The sequence below is a fragment of the Pithys albifrons genome, chromosome 5 (genome assembly GCF_047495875.1).
Source record: "Pithys albifrons albifrons isolate INPA30051 chromosome 5, PitAlb_v1, whole genome shotgun sequence".
Classification (NCBI taxonomy): Eukaryota; Metazoa; Chordata; class Aves; order Passeriformes; family Thamnophilidae; genus Pithys; species Pithys albifrons.
The window spans coordinates 14,874,469-14,894,301 of NC_092462.1; the positions used below are offsets into that span (position 1 = coordinate 14,874,469).

The following is a 19,833-nucleotide window of genomic DNA, read 5'->3' on the forward strand; positions in this document are numbered from 1 at the left end:
ATAATTTTGAGGCATTCATGTGGTACTTTAATGAGAACAACATGAATCCCTTACATACATTCCAGCACATCTAAAAATATGATTGGATCAGTATTAAGAAAACATACTTTGCAAAAAGGTGAACTAGAATCTTATTTGAAAACACAATAAAACATCTAATAATATGTAGAACAGCTTAGATCAGAATTTTCACTACATAATTGTGCAAGATAAAGCTATTGACAGGGTGATAGATTTTCAACCTGCATCTTTTCCTCCCCAGTTAATAACTGATCATGGCTTTTGACATCCAGCTTGGATAGCAATGGACTACTCCAGAACAGCTATTTGCATGGCACAGAACTGTTCACTGGTGACAGAAGTCATGTACAGAACAGTAAAAACATGTTTTGCCAGCGGAACATGCTGCTGGACCAAAACTTGTAGGGAATGAGTTTTGTTGCTTTATGTGAATTACCTGCTAAATATTTTAGACGCTTTTGAAAACAAATATGATGCTGCCCAGTATCAGGTAGTATCTTGAAAAAAAAAACAGCCCAAACTGCTGCCATGCTATCAATCAGTGTGTATCCCTTCAGGAATTTAAAAAGAATTGATTATAGAGCATCAGAACAACTAAAAAACTGAGATGGCGTTCCCTCTGGTATTTCTTCTAGCCATTCAAGATCAAACAAGATTTATGCTCCTTTTTCCCCCATAACATTCATCACCAAAAGCTAGTAGCAAGAGTGAAGTTTTTATATCAAAGTATCTTGTCATCTCTGAGGGCACAGGCACATTCTTTACACCAGAACACCATAATTCAGCCCAAAACTTATAAGAAAAATATAAAATACGTATGTAGAACATTAAAGCAGTTTCTACAGAGATTTGCGCTTAAGTATTTATTTTGAACTAGCACTAAAAAATGGTGCATGCAAATTATTCTCAAATCACAGCACCAATATATGAAATTGGAAGTTCTGTGTATTCTGAGGTTTCAGTTCAAACTGTTAATTGTGAGTTGACCCAGCCTAACTTGCAGCTTTCAGTATTTCCTATGTCATTGCCATTGGAGACATAGCAGTTCATAAATCATATCAGATTCTTAAATTATTTGAAAATATTTGAAAGCATAGAATAGATTTTTCCCCCATTTGATAAAATAGAAATGAAGAAGAATTTACCCCACTAAGGACCAGTGCCAAGTTTGACAAGTGTTCATCTCTGAGACAGAACACTTTTAAAATGGAGAGAAAGAATAAAGAGCAGAGGCACAACAATAACAGCACCGAATGCATCTAAAAGAAAATAGCTTTCAGTTGATGTGCAACTCTGTGATTATATTCCTACCATCAGTCAAATCCAGCCCCTTCTGCAGATGTTTATTCTTTTCTCTCCTGTTTGGTTATTATGGTTCATTATGTTGGGGGACTAAGCTGATTGAAATGTTCACGGAGATGACTGCTGCAGTAAAATGCATAAAAGAGGAAAAAAAACAGGAATGCAGGGAGGGCAGGAGGAGAGGGAGCTTTTTATAACTTGGTAGTACTGATTGCTGCATCAGAAACAGTGCAAAAGAAAGTGTAGGGGGAGGCTAAATACATGTCTTTTTAAAACAACAATAAATCATACGCCATATATAGGCCAAAAATGAAAGAGGCTCTGTGTTCAGATGTAAACTTCTGGCAAGTCCTGGTTTGTTGTCAGGTTCCCAGACACAAAATAGACACTCTGTTCACTTAGCATGAAGCCCTGCAAGAAGCAGGGAGCTCCGGAGACTCTTGGCTCTTCCCAAGTCTCATTAGGTCTGCATATTAATGACTTGTAGCAATAGAAAGGGGCCCTGTGGCAGCCTCTTCTTCCCCTCGTGCCTGGGTTTCCCATCGTTAAGGGCACAGTGACTACAGCAGCAAGAAAACAGGGGAAGTTAACAGAGCAGGCGGGTGAGGCAGCACTGCTCTGACAGTACTGCGTCCCCTGCCCTGGTATTTTATAAGATGGGTTGGGGTCAGAGGAAGGGAAAAAAAAAGACAACTGACAGTATTTTGTATGACACACTTGTACTAAATCCTTACACATGACACAGGACAGAGGAAACAAGGGGAAAGAAATCACTGCATTGAACCAAGATGTACCAGACCTGTGGAGGCTGTGGTAGGGAAGAAAGCCCAGCACATGCAGTGTGAGGGTGAGCATGAATTCTAATGCACAGGCTTTGAACAAATGTCCCTTTCAGAAGCAAACTGACAGTATGAGAGCAAAGATAGCAAGCCCTACACATGGGAATAACAGTGCAATGTATGTATTTTCTTGGTGATTCACATCATAGTCTTTTAAAGACTTTCTTTCCGGTCAGGAGGAAAGAAATGTATTTAATAATACCTTAGCCTTATTAACATGAAGATCACTTGCACTTTATGGTACCTCAATTTGAATTAAAAAACAATCCTCCAAAAATGCTAAGATATTACACTTTCAGAGCACCCAATGTGTCTCCACTGATTCCAGCAAAATCCTTACAGTCTGCCTGTCACTCAATCACTGGGTTCTTTCTTTCCCTTGGGAACTCCCCCTTCACTTCCCACTGCCATGCCAGCTGAAACGCCTACTAAACAAAATTGCTTAATGCTTTGAAATTCTACAAATCTGCCACAGAAGAAAATGTACCATAAAACGTACCAACAACTTTGTTTTAACGTGAAGTTTTGCTATAATGAATGATGCAGTATAACATACCAACCCTCGCCCTCAGCCAAATGAATAGAATAAAATCTGTCCCATGAGCAACAGAGGTTCAAAACTGCCTCCTTGTTCAGGTAACTGTAGCAGCACATTGACTTAAAACCAGCCTCCCACACAATATGGTCACCTTATTTATGCCTCTCTTGTATTATATACCTATAAGTAACTGCTCCTTCTAGTCTCCCTACTTAAAGATCTACTATTTCCATTCTCTTATCAGACTTACCAGAGGATTGACCTCGATTAGTGGCATCATGATCACTGTCTCCTTGCTCACTGTCTCCATGACCACTGTCCTTAGAGCTTACTATGTCTGCTTCCTGGAATGCAGAACTAGACACAGAAACATCTTTACATTAGAATAAACATGAAAGAGGAACTCGTAAAACATTCTTTCGCCATCACATGGCCACACACGGTGCTGCACCCCCCATGCCTGCCTGCTGCACGGTTTCTGCAGAGGTGTTCTCCCCACCATAAACAAAACCAGGAATTTTCAGACTTTGGGAGTCTGGCTGGAAGAGATTGCAAGGATTATTACTTCACCTGGGTTTCATATAGTCGATATAAATAATTTGATAGCATTTACTTAAGCTGGATAGCTGAATTTTAACTCAGCAAGTCAATGTTTTCTGGAATACTCTACAGAAGCATGTTTGAAAGCATTTGACACATGTTTTAGACTAATACACACCAAGATTTTGTTGTCTTTTCAGCTGGTTTTGAAACCAGTTCAGAAAAGCTGTAATTCAACTCGTTTAGCTGACTCTGTCTTACTTAATATGTCTACAGACATTAGACTTCCAACTGCTTTATTACTATGTTACATCTGCAGTGAACACATTTCTGCACCCCATTCAGACTTACTAAAGCGTGTGTGAGGGAACCCAGGCTAAGGAGCTCCTACCTGTTTACTCGTCGGGGTCTGTCAACTAGATAACTGAGCTCAGCTCGCTGATGTTTCGTCTAGGAAAAAAAAGAAAATATTGAGAAAGATTTTAACTCTTGGTATTTCTGTAACCAACCAAGAAAGCAGCTCAGCATATTCACTATAAATGGTAATGCTTAGCTGCAAGTAGGCCTACACAATCTGTTTCTAGGATGCAAGGGGAAAAAACCCAGGTCTTAGTCATAGAGATGGGAAGACACGAAGGATTTTTTCTCGTGCTTTTTGGGATGAGATTCTGACGTTTTCTCACAGAGCACACTGTTAAGCATCACAAGGACTCCCACAAAAAATTAACATGACTATTTCTAGAGTTGTGGACTACTTAGTCTGAGATAAAAAGTTATTGTAATCTAGTTCTCAGTCTGTTTTTAATCCCAATGTATAAAATAGGGAGAGACAAAACTGTTATTGCACCCTAAGAAAAAAAAATATTGAGATCCTGAGACACCCTTAAATCATTAAAAAGGTACCAGAAGATAGAGTTTTATAAAGATTTTGAGGCAAGATTAATTTTACAATTCAGTATTAGAAATGTTACTGCAAAACTGAACACTTTAGAACATTCTATTCAAACCACCTTTTGCACACTGGACAGCATTCAGGTTTCAGTATTTATGTTAAAAGAGAATGTGATGTTTTCACTAGTGTATAAGCAGAGAGGTACTGAGAGTACATATAAGATAACCCAGTTCAAAATGATTAATGGGGGAGTAATATGAGAGAGTAGATGTTCTGATAGAAATTCTGTACACACCAGGTAATATAACATAGGCAACAGGAGGGGATGTTTGACAGGAGGGGATGTTAAGTTCCAGCATATAATTTTACAGAAACTTTTGCTGCATTCCTTTGCAAACTCAGCCTTGGGGGTATAAAGAGCTGTGCAGATAGAGTAAAGTCAATTAATAAACCCTAATTCACAAATTAATTAAAGCTCCTGCTAACTGTAGAGATTGTCACAGTCCCAGAGGGGGTTTCCCCCAAAGCCTTGCACATGCGAATATTTCAGGAAGGAAAAAAGACACGGGTTTAATATGTTGCTTCAGACCATCCTGTGACTACAACCCATCTTACTTTCAGTCCCAGCTGCAGAGACACTGGGAAGAGCCAGAATCTCCTTTACTTCAGCCCACAGAGGATCTGCTCACAGCTAACGTTGGCTCTGGGGGTTTTCCGCGCCCCGGCCAGCGCCAGATTCCTTCAGAGGCACCGGAGTATGGGGGCAGGGGGGCAGGCTCGGCTGCAACAGCTGCTGAGCCCAGGCGGGAAGGATCCGGCGGGGCGGGGGGCTAACCCCCTACTCTCCTTTAAGTGCCCCACCTAAAGCCTTCCGAATAGGAGCAGGCAGAAGGCAAGACAAGGCGGAGGGGTGGATTAAAGGGGAAAGAAGGAAGATGGGGAATGCAAAACGCCTTTTTCCGCCGGAGGAGGAGGAGCGGGAGCTTCGGAAAAGCGGCCCGGGGTTGGGAGACGTCGGGGGATGGCTCGGGGTTGAAGTCCCCCAGTGCTGGGGCTGGGGGGCTGGGGGGAGGCGAGGGGTGTCCGTCCTTACCTCGCTGGACAAGATGCTGCCGTTGGAGATGATGTCGGGCTGCTGGTCGGCGTAGCCTGTGACGATGGCCCCGCAGGGGTTGTGCTCGGTGTCGGTGCTGCGAGAGGGGCTACAGGGCTTGAGGAACATCAAGTCGGTCTTGGCGGACTCCGGAGTGAGGCAGACCTGGTAGCAGTAGTTCTGGTTATGGTGGTGGGAGCCAAAGCTGCCCGATTCCTCCACCGGCACCTGCGCCGGGTTGCTGGGCACGTTGGAGCTCTGCACCAGCATGATGTCCGACTTGCTGAGCTTCTTCTTGCGGGCCCGCGCCTGCCGACTGCAGCAGGGGCAGCAGCAACAGCAGCCCAGGCAGCAGTCGCTGGCCAGGCAGGTGTAGATGTTGAGCTTCTTCTCCTTCTGGCAGCGCACGGCCAGGACGATCATGGCCAGCAGAAAGATGAAGGAGACGGAGCCCAGGGCGATGATGAGGATGAGGGTGAGGTCAAGTGAGGTATCCCCCCCGGAGCGGCTAGGGCGATGCTCGCCGGAGCCGCTGCCGCCGCCACCCCCCGCGCCCGTTCCCGCGCCCGGGCCGCCGCCGCCGCCGGGGCGCTCGCCCGCGCCGTCCACCAGCACGACCTGGACGGCGGCGGTGGAGGAGAGCGGCGGCTGCCCGTGGTCGCGCACCTCGATGACCAGCTCGTAGGGGCGCTGCGGGTCGCGCTTCGTCGGCACCCTGCGGGCCGTCCGGAGCTCCCCAGAGCGCCAGTCCATGCGGAACAGCCCCGCCTCGTTGCCCCGCGCGATGCTGTAGGTGAGGCGGGCGTTCTCCCCGTCGTCGGCGTCCACCGCCGCCACCCGGCTCACCAGGTATCCCGGCTCGGCGCCGCGGGGCAGCGCCTCCCGCGCCGGGGTGCCATTGCGGCCAGGCAGGGGGCTAACGATGGCGGGGGCGTTGTCGTTCTGGTCCACTACGATGATGTGGACGGTGGCGTTGCCGGCCAGCGGCTGAGGCTCCTCGCCGGCGTCGCGGGCCTCTACCTGGAAGCTGAACTCTTTGAGCTGCTCGTAGTCGAAGGAGCGGAGGGCATAGAGAAAGCCGTTCTCGGAGTTGATGGAGACGTAGGTGAAGACAGACATGCCCTGGATCTGGCTCTCTAGGATGGAGTAGGAGAGCCTGGCGTTGGCGCCCTGGTCACGGTCGGTGGCGCTGACGGCGTAGATGTAGGCGCCGGGCACGTTGTTCTCGCTCACGTACACCTGGTACACGGGCTGGCTGAAGCGCGGCGCGTTGTCGTTCACGTCGCTCACCCGCACCTGGATCGACTTGCTGGTGCTGAGCGGCGGCTCGCCGCGGTCCCGGGCCACCACGGTGAGGGTGTAGGCGTCGCCGCCCGGCTGCTCGCGGTCCAGCGGCCCCTCGGTGACAATGGTGTAGTAGTTCTTGAAAGAGCTCTTAAGGCGGAAGGGCGCGTCGCCCTGCAGCAGCTCGCACTGCACCTGCCCGTTCTCCTCCGAGTCGCGATCCGAGACGCTGAACAGGGCCACCACGGTGCCCGGCGCCGCCGCTTCGCTCACCGCCTCCTTGACGGTGGAGAAGCTGATCTCGGGCGCGTTGTCGTTGGCGTCCAGCACCCGCACCAGCACTTTGCAGTGGGCCGGCACGGCGTTAGGCCCCAGGTCCTTGGCTTGCACGTACACCTGGTACACGCTGCTCTCCTCGTAGTCCAGCTCGCCGCTCACCTCCAGCCGCCCGGTGCGCGGCGCAATGCCGAACAGTTCCCGGGCACGGGCCGAGATGTGGCTGCTGAAGGAGTAGATGACCTCGCCGTTCTGCCCCTCGTCGGGGTCCGTGGCATTGAGCTGGAGGACCAGGGTGCCCGGTGGGGAGTTCTCCGGCAGCGACACTGTGTAGACGGGCTGCTCGAAGGCGGGGACGTTGTCGTTGGAGTCCAGCACCCTGACGGTGAGCAGGGCGGTGCCGGTGCGCTGCTGGGGCTGCCCGCCGTCCACCGCCGTCAGCACGTAGCGGTGCACCGCCTGCTGCTCCCGGTCCAGCGGCTGGTCCAGCACCAGCTCGGCAAAGCGGTTGCCATCCCCCTGCGTCTGCACGTCGAGGGAGAAGTAGCTGTTCGGGGTGATCTCGTAGGTGCGCAGGGAGTTGGTGCCCACGTCGGGGTCGAAGGCGCTCTCCAGTGGGAAGCGAGTGCCCGGAGTGGCGCTCTCCGAGATCTCCACGGTGAGGTCGGGCTCCGGGAAGGAGGGCGGGTTGTCGTTAATGTCCAGCACCTCGATCTCCACCCGGAACAGCTCTAGGGGGTTCTCCAGGAAGACCTCCAGGTGCAGCAGGCAGGAGGGACTCTGCTTGCAAATCTGCTCCCGGTCGATCTTCTCGTTCACGTAGAGCACCCCAGTTTCCAAGTTGAGCTCCAGATAAGGGCTACGGGAGTTGGGCGCAGTCTGGAAGCGCCGAGCCGAAAGTTTTGTAATGTCCAAGCCCAGGTCCTCGGCGATATTCCCCACGAACGTGCCATGCTCTTGCTCTTCCTGCACCGTGTAATGGAGTTGGCAAAGGACCCCCTCCACCATCCAGAGCAAGGCAAAGAGGAATAGCACAATCATCTCCAAACGGGGAAAGAGATCCCCCCTCCCCGACACCACCTCCTCTTCCAAAAGCCACCACCACCACCTCCTCCTCCTCCGAAAATACACACTACAGTATGTGTGTGCGTGTTTGTTTGTGTGTGTGTGTGTGTGCGTGTGTGTGTGTGTGTGTCCGCGCCTGCACGCGTGTGGAGAGCGGAATCGGGGGAGGGGGAAGAAAAGGGGAGGGGGGGAGAGGTTGATTTGGGGGAGGGGGGTGTGTAGATACTATTTCTTCTGATTCATTTTAGGATTTTTCTCTCCTTTTTATGGGTATTATTATTTCACACGCTGATCAAATGAAGAAGACAGGCGTCCCCACTTCATCTGTGATCTTCGAAATAAATGACCGACTAATAACAGCTATTAGCTGGCTGTAGCTAGAGATACACAGTAGCCCGCTTTTATTTATTCCGAGAGTCTTGGCACTGCACCGCGGCAGCAGCAGTGGCGGCGGAGGCAGCAGCAGCAGCAAATCCCAAGGAGGAAATTTTTGTATTTCAAGATTGTCCTCGGTTTGCCTTCCTGGTGGAAGCTGGAGGGGTAGATGCTGCTGGAACAGCCGGTGGACATGCCCTCTTTAGATGCAAGAAAAAGGCAGAAAACCGCGAAATTGAAAAAAAAGAAAAATAACCGCAAAAAGATTTCATATCAAAAAAGGCAGAGAACAGCTTTGCTACCCAAAACTTTCATTCCCTGATGTCTCTAGGATTTCCTCTTTTTTTCTGTTTTTTTTTTAATTTAAGGATTTTAGATTTTTCTCTCTTCTATTAAAGGTCTTTCATTTTCTTCTTTTATTGCTATTAGCATGTTCATCATCATCATCACTCTGCTTTTATGGATGTGCCGATCAGGGTGTATTTTTTTCCTCTCTTGCTGCTTTCGCGTCTAGTCCCTGTCTCTGTGTCTGTCTCTGCTGCTGCCGCTGCCGCTCGCCTCGCGTCCCGGCTCCGTTCCCAGTCCCGTTCCCGGCTCTTCTGATCTCTGCCGGCGGTTTCTGAGCCGGCACCGCTCCGCTGTGCTGTTTTTGCGCAGCGCTCGGCTCCTGCCAACCAGTCAGCTGCCAGCACCGCCCCCGTGGGCGGTGTCTCATTGGCTGCGGCGCGCGTCAAGCAGGTTGCGTCACGGCTGGGCGAGCGCGCGGGCAGGCGCCAGGCAGAGCTCGGGTGGCTCGTCCCGTCGCTCCCGGGGCGCTGCTGGGGATGCCTCGCTTCCTCAGCCCCTGCCTGCTTCCCTCAGCCCCTGCCTGCTTCCCTCCGACGCTTGGCTGGCTGTTCCCCCGCCCCGCCGCAGCCGCTGGACCGGGAGATCGCTGTTCGTCACCGGCGCGCGCACACACGGGTAAACGTAAACAACCCGCTCCTTGGAGAGGGAGTTTCCACCAGCCGCCTCCAACTTTCCTTTCCAGTAGCGTTTTTAGAAAAAGCATAAACAGGGGAGAAACTTGGGATTATTATTGTTCCTTCCCGCCTCCCCGCCCGGCGGGCTGCCTTGGCTAATTGGGGTGTTGGATAATGGAGAGAGTGCAACTTTCCGTCGTTCATCCGTACAGTGTTTCCAGCTCCGGCCAATTTAAAGTATTACAAGCCTACGCCAGTATTTTTCGATTTCCATGTTGGAATTTCCACTAATGTAAGCGGAGACCGTCGAATACGAGGAAAGAGGGAAATTGGGAATACTTCTGTTACTGGGTACTCCGGGTGGCGGGGGGAGTACCCCCGGGGTGGGGGAACTGGCAGGGAGAACCACAGGAATCGAAGGGAAACGCTACAGTACAGGCAGTTGGTGCTGGCCGAGAGACCCACGTCCGTAGGGCTACAAAATGAATAAAGCAGAAGTAATTAAATACTTTTAATTCTTGTGAGCCCCCCCACCCCCACCCCCGGCCCCAAATGTTGCTTTGTTTTTGAAGAGCAATACGAAGCAGGGACGAGCAGCTCCTGCTCTGACCCCATCTCTAAGCCATCAGTCAGGAGCGGCTCCCTCCACATATCTCAATGAACTACACACTCAGGCGCGTTTTTCCTGCGGAAATGCAGGTATGCACACTAAGGCGACGAGGCGCTGGGACTGGTTTGCCCAGAGAAGCTGTGGATGCCCCATCCCTGGAAGTGTCCAAGGCCAGGCTGGATGAGGCTCTGAGTAACCTGGTCTAGTGGAAAATGTCCATGCCCACGGCAGGGGGCTGAGAACCAGATGACGATGCGGTACCTTCCCACCCAACGCATTCCACGATTCCCAAGCCGTGGCCCCGCTGGGGTCCGTTCCCCGGCGCGGCCCCGCCCCGCCCCCCGGACGGCGCCGCACTCGCGGGCGGCGGGCGCCCCCCAGCGGCTGCAGCGCCGCAGTGCGCGCGGGCGGCACCGCCCCCGCTCCGCGAGAAGACACCGGGGCTCGGTCCCGCCTTGGGACCTCCGCTCCCGCCGCCCGGCCCCAGCCTCCGGCCCTGCATCCCCCAGCCGCGCATCTCCTCGTCCCCCGCAGCGCTCCCGATACTGGTTGGGCGGCTGCGGCGGCTGTGCGGCTCAGCGTGGCGGCAGGCTGTACTGCCTTGCCGCGGGAGGGGAGAGCGGGAAAGCGGCGGCCGGCAGGGAGATGCGCCCCCGCCTCCCGCCCCCAAATTACGTCCTGTCCTACCCGGCCCCCTGCCCACCCCTCGGCGCTCTGGCAGCGCGGGGCACAGCCGGCGGGGCGATTCCGGTGGGTGTTTTCCAGAGAAATGGATTTCGTCAGAAGCCCCCGACCGCTCTCGCTGCCCGTTGAATGCGGACGGGGATCTCGCTGTCGTTCCCTTTCCATGCAGAAGAGCCGCCGCTCACCTGCCTATGCGTGCCGCCAGCTCCGGGCATGGGCAGCGGGGATCGTGCCTGTGCTGCCCCGGGGGCCGGTGGGTGCCCATCGGGAACCGGCTGCTCCCCTGCACCGAAGGCGACCCGGGGCAGCACAGCTCCAGCCCTCCCATCCCCTCCCGCCGCTGGAGCCCCGGGAGCGGCACCTCCCTTGCCTTCGAGAAACGAGTGTGCCCGGGCGCGGCGGGCGAAGCCCGGGGGACCGAGCCCACCCGAGTCCGTGCTCGTCCCACGTCCGTGCCCGTGACCGTGTCCGGAGGGAGCTCCGGAGGTAAGGGAGACACATCCCCGGGCTCGGGGCGCTCCCCACGCGCGCTCCACGCGCGATACCCACGCGAGGCTCCTGCAGCGACGGCGTGATTCGGGGAGCGCAACCACTCGCGGACACGCGGATTTACGCTGATACACGTCTACAATCCCGGAGGGAGCACCTCCCCGCTCCCGCCCTCCCCGCGGCGCTGGCAGCAGGCGCAGCCCCGGGGGTCCCCAGCCACGGAATGCGATCTGCCCCCGCGAGTCTAAGCGCAGCCGGCTCTCCATTTTGAGTCTCTGAGCCGTGCCTGGGAATCGGTGGGGATCCGCGACCGCCCTCCCGCTAATGCCGAGTGACAAATCGTACTTAGGCGATACATGAACGAGAAAATGATTTATGGATTTTCACGACGGGTCTGAGCCGATGAAGGCGACATGAATTATCCATCCTAATGTGCAATATATCATTTTCTAATAACACTGGGTTAGCCTTAACGCTGTGCACTGCTCCCTTCGATAGCAGGTATCGATTTGATACACGGTCCGAGCGCTGGCTTTCCACCGGACACGTACCTCCTGCAGCACCAGCTGAGCTCTGTGTATTTACTTCTTCCTAAAGCCCAGGGCTATGGACGGACCCCTGACACTGTGGCCTTTAGTTTTTCCATCTGTCATCATTTAATTTGGCAATTCCTTCACCGAATGAAGACTAATCTCGTTATCACTGCATTTCACTCCGTGCCGTGATTTGGAGATGGAAATAGATGATGCCAGGTTTGTAAATCCCCCATGCTGACGGGGATGGCACCTGGGTAAGTTAAACCTTTCACCCCTGCCAAAATCCTTCTTGGCAACCCAAGTACAACGGGGTATTTTCTAGCAAGGAGAACAGATGCTAAATCACTCACCCAGAACTTCCCTGGCACCACCATTTACCAAATCTCACAGATTATCTTAAAGATAAAAAACTTTGCATTTAACTCACACATGCTGCGAGAGTGAATCATCAACACAAAAAACCCCTGAGTGCATGTGCATAAGAGGGGGGAAAACTGTCAGATCTGGAGGGGGTTCAGCCCCAGATCCAGCCTGTGTTAGTGCCCCACAAGGCCAGGGCATCCCCTCTCCCCCAACACAGTACTTTTGCCCTTCATCACAGAGATGAAGTCATAGTGACATAAGCTGTGAACATTCTCAAGTATTTCAATGGTTACAAGTCTAAAATACCACTTTGACATTAAGAAGGACAAACAAGTCCTGGCCTTACATAAACAGTGTAAAACAGATAGAGAAGATGGAGGTAAAGGATTAGTGCATTCATTTGGAGTAGTTAAGTAAATGATTATTGGGGAAGAGGTGATGAAATGCTTCATTTCTTATTAGCAAAGTGTAGTATTTTCATTGTTCTAACACAAAAGGAGTCACACAAGTAAGGAAACACACAAGTTCTGTGTTCTGTTTTAAACAAGCACTATCCTTATTTGGACAATCTTATTTTAGGGTGCAGAAAACTAATCCCCTTTGTTTAGTTAAGTCACCAAAATGATCATCTAGTTCTGTTTTAGGTTTCAGTCTTGGTTTTAGGCTGAGGCACACTGCGGCCCTTTTACTCCCTGGATGTTAAAAACACACTGAGAATTGGACTCCTCCCCACTCCCCCAATCTCTTAGACTGTCATTACCTGGTTTAATATTAATTATCTAGGTTTAAAAAAACAGAACCCACCCAGGTTTTCCCTCAAGAAAATAACAGCTCATGGTGCAGGAAAGATTACTGGAATCAATGATGGGAATAGGATTGTAAATAAGTAAAAGATAACACAGTTAGGAAAAGCCTGCATGGCTAACAGAAGGATGTACATGTTCTACTGATGGGGCCATAGGATGAAATCCTTCAAAGAGAAGTCGATATAGAACAATTTCACAATTAACTAAGAGGCCTGATTAAGGTTATTTGTATCAGAGGGAAAGGTTCACTGCCACCAGTCCCTCCATGGATTTCTCTCTTAATTGCCAATGAGGAGACAAAACAGGAAGGCTAGACAATTTGGCTAATCAATAAAACAAGGCTGCCTTCGCGTTTGCCTGAGGAGCACTCTGTGGGTCAGATCGATGTAGAAGCCACCAAAGTTCTTGCAGAGGTCACCAGTGATTAAGATATTTTCTGATGGCTTTTTAAAAGCACTGGAGCCAAGCATCTGCCATGGGGTTGCAAATGTAGGCAGAATTGGAGGTACGACGTTAATCATCATCCTCACACTTACAGGAGTTCTCTTGGTGATAAAAACAACTCATATTTATGACCTAAGACAGCTGTTTTAATAAGAGATGATAAAGTGTGACTTCATTACATGCTTTGTACTGCACTAGTGATCAGATATGATGGAGCCTCTCCAGAAGGTGCTGGGAGTCTTTCTGAATAAGAATTGCAGTGGGTACACTACAGTCCAAAAGAGAGTTACTATGGATGCATCCTATAGGAATTTCTTAATGCAAGCTTCTGCCTTCTTTTCCTTGCCCCCAAGAATTCGATACATATTTCAGGGTGACTATTCAAGCAGCAAGAGGCTGCTCAGTGTGGAACAATAGATTGGTAGAGTCTACTGCTATTATCCCACCTTCTCCAGCTGTCAGAGTCTATCATAATGCTTATTACAATAAAAAAAAATCCCAGTCTGTTTCGATGACTTGTAGTTTTAGCTGATTCAAGTCTGCATTGAAATAAATGCAAGAAAACTAATTTTTTCCATGGTTAAGCTCTGAAGATTTCCTAGCACTCAGGCCTTTTGTAGTGTCCATATCAGAACAGCCAAGCCCCTAGTCACTTCAAAACACTTATTTCTGTATACATGACTTTACAGTAACCAACATACACTGGGCCTGATTCTTATAAGCTTGTCTCATGTCCCATTTTTATTCGTGAATTAATTAGTGACAAATCTGACAATCTTCAACTTCATGGTTATTGTCATGCTGCAGATACATTATAAACCAAAGAAAATTACTTTATACAATGTGATCAGTCAAAAATACGTATTCCTTTTATCTGTTTACTTGCAGACGAGATGGCATCTATATCTAACTTATGTCACAGCAGGTATTTCTTAGCAAAAGACTTTTCAATAAGGCAAATTACTTAGCATTCAGCTAGAATTTTCAGAAAGATAGTTTACTCCATAGATAGAAACCTGGTATGGAATGAGATGAAAAGCAAAATATGATCACATTGATCTGGACAAGCATCATCAACCCACTATTTTCTCTATAAATTTATTTTTTTATGCTGTTGCTCAATCAGCTGCACCCATTTCTCTGAACTTCATTGAAATACAGTTGACCTGTATCTGAATGCAACAAATGCTGCTAAGCTTGAATGATTACAAGAGCAAATGAGGACAAAACTACAGGGAAAAACTCCAGTTGCTTCAGATTCTGTTATTATACACTCAAAGCCATAGGTAGATGTAGATGCTCATGATATAGAAAATTGCACAGTTGATTTTCTTTTCAACAGCAAGTTCAAACCTTGAACTAAAGCACAATTTGTTTTGAGGTTTAGCTTGAAAGCAGTAGTTCAAATATAAAATTTCTATTCTTAGACTTATAATACTGTATGTCTAATGCTTGGCAGAAGAAATAAAAAAAAGAAAGAAAAACTCTAGATTTTTACACAGAAGATTTTGCATTCTTGGTATATATAATTTTCCACGTATATGTATGTTCCACGTAATGTTCCACGTATATATAATTTTCAGCATAATTCTGTCATCTGAGTCATCATGCCAACTACACAACAGATAACAGTAGCACCAACTAGGAAGGAAAAGGACAAAGATGGCAAAAGTGTTTATAAATATGTAGTCACTTAGGAAGACTGCACATACCTGTGTTTTTATACCTATTCTAAGTGGAGCTACTTTCACTACCAACAGTTAAAACTCCATTTTTCTCTTTGAGTCTTCCCATAGTAACACCCTATACTCATTTTTTTTCTCCTAAAGTTGCATCTGCCTAGGGAAAACTTTTCTGTAGTCTTACCATCCTCAATTTCAGTATTGAGGAAGCTCCAACTGGAAAGCAGTTTAGTCACTTAGGAGGCAATGATCAAAGAAAACACTTTTTTTAATTTAAGCTAAAAATATTACAATATTCAATTCAGAAATTTTACCATCTCCACATTTTGGAATAGTGACTTTAGCAGATAGAGGTCTCAGGAGCGCTTGTTGCCATTCTCAGGAAGATACACCAAAGGGATAAGTCCTTGAACTTCTTCCACAGAAGCTGTTCCTTGAAACGCTTCCACACTCCCAGAAATATTTAAGTTGATCCTTGAAAAATCTGAACTAGGCATCTCTTCTCACAACTGCTTAGTGGCTGGACTGCATGACAGAAACTGTGCAAGATCATATGTTCCACACAATTGCTGTGGAGTATGAACACAATTTTTCTCAGAATAATTATTTCCAGAATTCTGCAGGCTCCTCTGTAGAGCTGGATACAGATTTAAAGCATGTGCACACTTATCCAGACTTGCTACTCCCACTGGTGGTAAGGAAGCACTGGTGGTAAGAAAGTCGGAAAAGAAAATGATATGTATGAAACAACATAGAACAGCAGAAACAGGAGGTCACAAGTACTAAAGGATAGAGAAATGGCTGTAAAAGTATAAGTGAGCAAAAAAAATGGTAAGAGAGAAAAGAGAAAAACTAAAAAATCCCATTTAGACTTAAAAGCAAAGCAATCAGCCTATAACCACAAAGCTAAATACTCTACCGGAGTTTTCGGCAGCTTCCTAAATTCCTCCAGCCTAACAACAATAAAGCTGTTAAGAGTTCCCTCTCCCCTTTTATCAGTAGGTTTTACATATGCATATGGAAAAGCTCCTAACTGCGAACTGTTACTTAATTAGGTGAAGTAGGAGTACTTTGCGCTTTAGATTTCAGTGGTGCACATATTATTCGTTATGCAAGTTGGGGCCTGGTGTTGCTACAATTACAGTTTCTCAATTAAGTAACAAACCATAAGATTGTCTCCCTCACCAGAAGTCGGTGCAGCAGTGGCATCTCCGGGGGCTGTGTCGGCCCGGCCGCTGCTGCCTCACGCAGCTTCAAGGTTGCTCTGATCAGCAGGATCTCGCAGCTACGGGGGACAGGGACAATACACCTCACTCAGCAAAACTTTGGAAAAATGATTAGCAAAGTATGCAACTTGCATAGTCAAACTTAAGGAATGCTGGATTTTAAAGTTCCTGACGTTGTTGCTTCCAGTGAGTCTGTACGTCGTGGTGCTCTGCTACTAAAATAGCTCCCCGTGCTGCCTGTCCCGCGCTTTGTGGACTGAAGCGAGGGACTCACAGGGTTCCAGATTTTTATTCTGGGACAAGATGTTTCCCAAGAAAGCTTTTGTTGTTTGATCAGTGCACACCATGAGCAGTGCTGCTGATGCTGAATGGGAGCTGATTACTACCTGCAGCACTTTGACTTCTGTTATAGTGTACAATGCATAAGAAAGGAAGAGAAAGATCCTGTAGTTACTGAGTACACTATGTTAGTGTGTGTTAACGTACGTAACATGCCCACGTTTTCTTTCATTTTAAGAAAGACTACAAAAGTGTTGCCAAATGTCTTTTGTCATAAATGGATGAAACCTTTGGGTATGATGAGAAGAGCTCTGGAGGCGATATGATTTTATAGGAAGTAGAGGGTTGGCACACTATGCACTGAAGAAATCTGCAGCCACATGTGACTGTCTCCTAACATGCCCACAACAAGCTGCTGAATCACACCTGCTTCCTTTAATACTGGTGTTTTGTCATTTTGCAGGCTTTACTATGCAAATCTTTTTGAAGTAATGCACGCATATATAATCATATACATATGCTTATATGTAATTACATGAACCTTGATGTTGAGCTTGGAAAGATATGAGAGTACTGCAAGTTGTGCGAGTAAGGGGGAGAGGGGAATGCAGCTGCAACCAAGTTCAGCAGGAGCAGCGGCCAGTACAAACCCGATCCTGCCTCTAGAGAGAGTTAATTCAATGCACTTCTCAGCTCCACAAGTCGAGCGAGCAAAATGTCACCCTAATGACCAGCAGGGTCACCCTGCCGCGGTGGAGCTCAGTATGGAGCTGGAGGGCCGCGGTGGCTGCCCCTCCCCGCTTGCCGAGGACCGGTGCGGGGCACCGCTGATGGAAGGAGCGAGAGCATCCTTGCGCCAACTGCAGCCTTCCCTGCTCCCGGAGGCTGCGAGCTGCAGCACCTGCTGCTTGGAAGGGATGGTCCGGCAAGTTTGCAGCTGGGGGAGGCAGAAACTGGGTTGCAAACAAGCCGTGTAATGACCGCGCAAAAAGAGGAGCTGTGCTTATTACAAATAAAAGCAGCGATGCAGCGTGCTGTGGTATAGTAGAGTGCATTGCTGTGAGATCACGAGGGGAGTGTCTGTCTCCAGAAGCCAGAGAGCTGATTTAACGAAGTAATCAGTTTAGCAGAGAAAAATATCACATGGCCCCTGTGATAACTCCATGAGCTAAGCATAAAAGTAAAGAGATTTTGCAGGAAAAGGAGGGGAAAGGAAGTGAGGACAGAAAGGACTGAGGTTGTGGGAAGTGTTAAATAGAAGAATGAGCCATGTAAATGTGACAGGGTAGAGTGGGAAGATGTCAGAAGTGTTGTAGGAAGGTTTGGAATTTCTTAGCTCTGAAAAGTATCTGAGAGTTTGCTGGCTTTCAGTGATTCTCACAGATTTCCCTGTAACTGGGGGAAACTTGGTCAAAAGGGACCATTACTTCCTGTAAAAGACAGAGTCGAGAACAGAGTGGGAATATTTTGGAACAATGCACTGCTATTACTGGTTGTGCTCTACTACTGGCTTTAACTGAAAAAGCTCCTTCTGGAAGAATGTGTCAAGAAGTTGTCTGCAGCTCTTCCTTGCTGCTGTGATTTTGGGCAGTAGGGATCTGGGGAGCTCTTGTAGTTTCTAAGAATCTGGAGGTGGCCAGGAAACTAGCATTCAATTTGCTAGAACGGATATATATTTTTGACCCTTTGCCATATTTTGCACAGTACAGTAATGAACAAAACACAGTTAGGAAGGAAGAAACAGCCTGACCAAAGTTCCGATAAGTAGCTTCAGAAATGCAGTTCTACTGCAAAGATAGAAAAGCCAAATAATAATTGTATACACTGATTTTGCAATGTAACTAGAGGCTTATAGGGCAGTATTGAAAAATATTAACTGAAAATTCTTGACCAGAATTCAGAAAATTATAGGATCATCAGAAGTCCTTTATCTACAGAACTGCAAATTTTAATTTCCTTTTATTTTGTTTTTAGAATTTTCAGTACATAATAAATAACCACCTTGTGTTGTGGTCCTGTAGGAAGAGGGAGGATAGTACCTCATTGGTACTCTAGTCTGAGAAATCAAAAAAAATGGGTCTAGGGAAAGAAAGAGTATATAACCGTATTTTTTTTCCTGCCAAAATGAACTTTCTGAGTAATAATGTGATTCTGAAAATTTCTAGAGGTGATTGCTGTAATAAAACAGTTCTCAGAGTTTTTGTGCTTGTAGGGAATGGCAGAAATTGCCATGTGATGTAGTACCAAAGTTAGAAGACAAGATTGTGCTCTTGCTTTGCCAGTGGTGGTGATTTGAAAGAACGGCTTCACTTTTCCATGCCTCAGTCTTTATATGTGTATAATGGACATAATATTTCTCTTGCATTAAAAAAGTGAATTAAGTCAATGAGAAAGAAGGTTCTGTACAGGAGGAACTGGACTTCATTACTTCATGAGTCTAATCCAAGAAGGTTTCTCTGTAAGCCTGCCTACTGAAATGAGACTGGAATAGAAATGTGTGCTTTGGGCATCCTAAACAGCAGAAGTTTGGGAACTTTTTGTAGGAAGTTGGTGTGGTTTGACAGTATGAAAAATGCAGTGTTAGCTCTTCCAGTGTTGAATCAAAAATGCCGTGGCCATGCCAAAATACAGCCTGGTATAAACACACTTAACTTATTCAAATGTCTTCAGAATATAAAGAGAAGTTAATTTTGTAGTAGCAAATGTACTGCTTGTCCCCCTTATGCTGGATCATAGGTAACATCTGGCTTGAGGTGGAAGAAATTGGTAGATGTTCTGTATGTATCGCTTGGTTTGTCTAATCCACCAGGACTGGGATTGTCTGATTAGCTTGAACCTGATCCATCTTACCCAGCTTGTTATTGCTGGGTGATGAGATAGCGTGTATATGGTCTATCTACTTGTGTATAGAAGATGTTAATCATACCTTAGTGTCTAAAAAACCTAGAATAAATTTATTAAAATACCTGTGAAATTAGAATAGAGGTTTCCTTGGTACCGTCTGGTTGCCAAGTGTGACATTAGGCAGTAATAGCTTTCAGTCTGTGAGGGGGGTAGAAAAAAATGTACAAAGTGGTTTAACCTTTTGGGCTATAAAAACATTGTGACCTTGGCATCTGTTCTAGGCCCACTTAAATCACTGGAGTTTTTGACACAATTTCGTATTATTTGGGGTATGATGAGCTCCTGCTTGTAGCTATGGTTTTGTCTGTGTTACAAGTCTGTGTGTGTTTGTCAGTCAGTGGGCAACCTGCAACTGTTCTTTGGTCATGTTTTTTTGGGGTTTTGTTTTTCTTTTTTCTGTTACAGGAACAATAGAAAAGTATTTTCTCTGGCACTCACTGCAAAATAGTAGAAGCCTTGTCTGAAATTAGGAATGATCAGTATCCAACAGCATAAGTGTTAGTTAAAATGTTTTGGAATCATATTCCTTGTTTTTATCATTTGATGCTATATTCATTTTTTGGCCTTGGTCTACTATATATATATATATATATGTATATATATATATATATATATATATATAT

The 19,833-nt window shown here is 47.5% G+C and overlaps 1 protein-coding gene across 4 annotated transcripts in view; it reads right to left on the bottom strand.

Annotated features, from left to right (window-relative positions):
- Positions 1-8,893, bottom strand: part of LOC139672161 (protocadherin-10) — a 33,750-nt gene extending 24,857 nt beyond the window's left edge. For 3 of the 4 annotated variants that reach the window (XM_071555742.1, XM_071555741.1, XM_071555739.1), the window contains exons 1-3: positions 5,226-8,893; positions 3,632-3,690; positions 2,951-3,057 (exon numbers count right to left, since the gene is read on the bottom strand). In XM_071555742.1, coding sequence (XP_071411843.1) covers positions 2,951-3,057; positions 3,632-3,690; positions 5,226-7,826 — 2,767 coding nt within the window. In that variant the 5' untranslated portion in view covers positions 7,827-8,893. The remainder of the gene's footprint in view (positions 1-2,950; positions 3,058-3,631; positions 3,691-5,225) is intronic. The other variant, XM_071555743.1, reaches the window with a different exon arrangement.
- Positions 8,894-19,833: the final 10,940 nt, after the last annotated feature.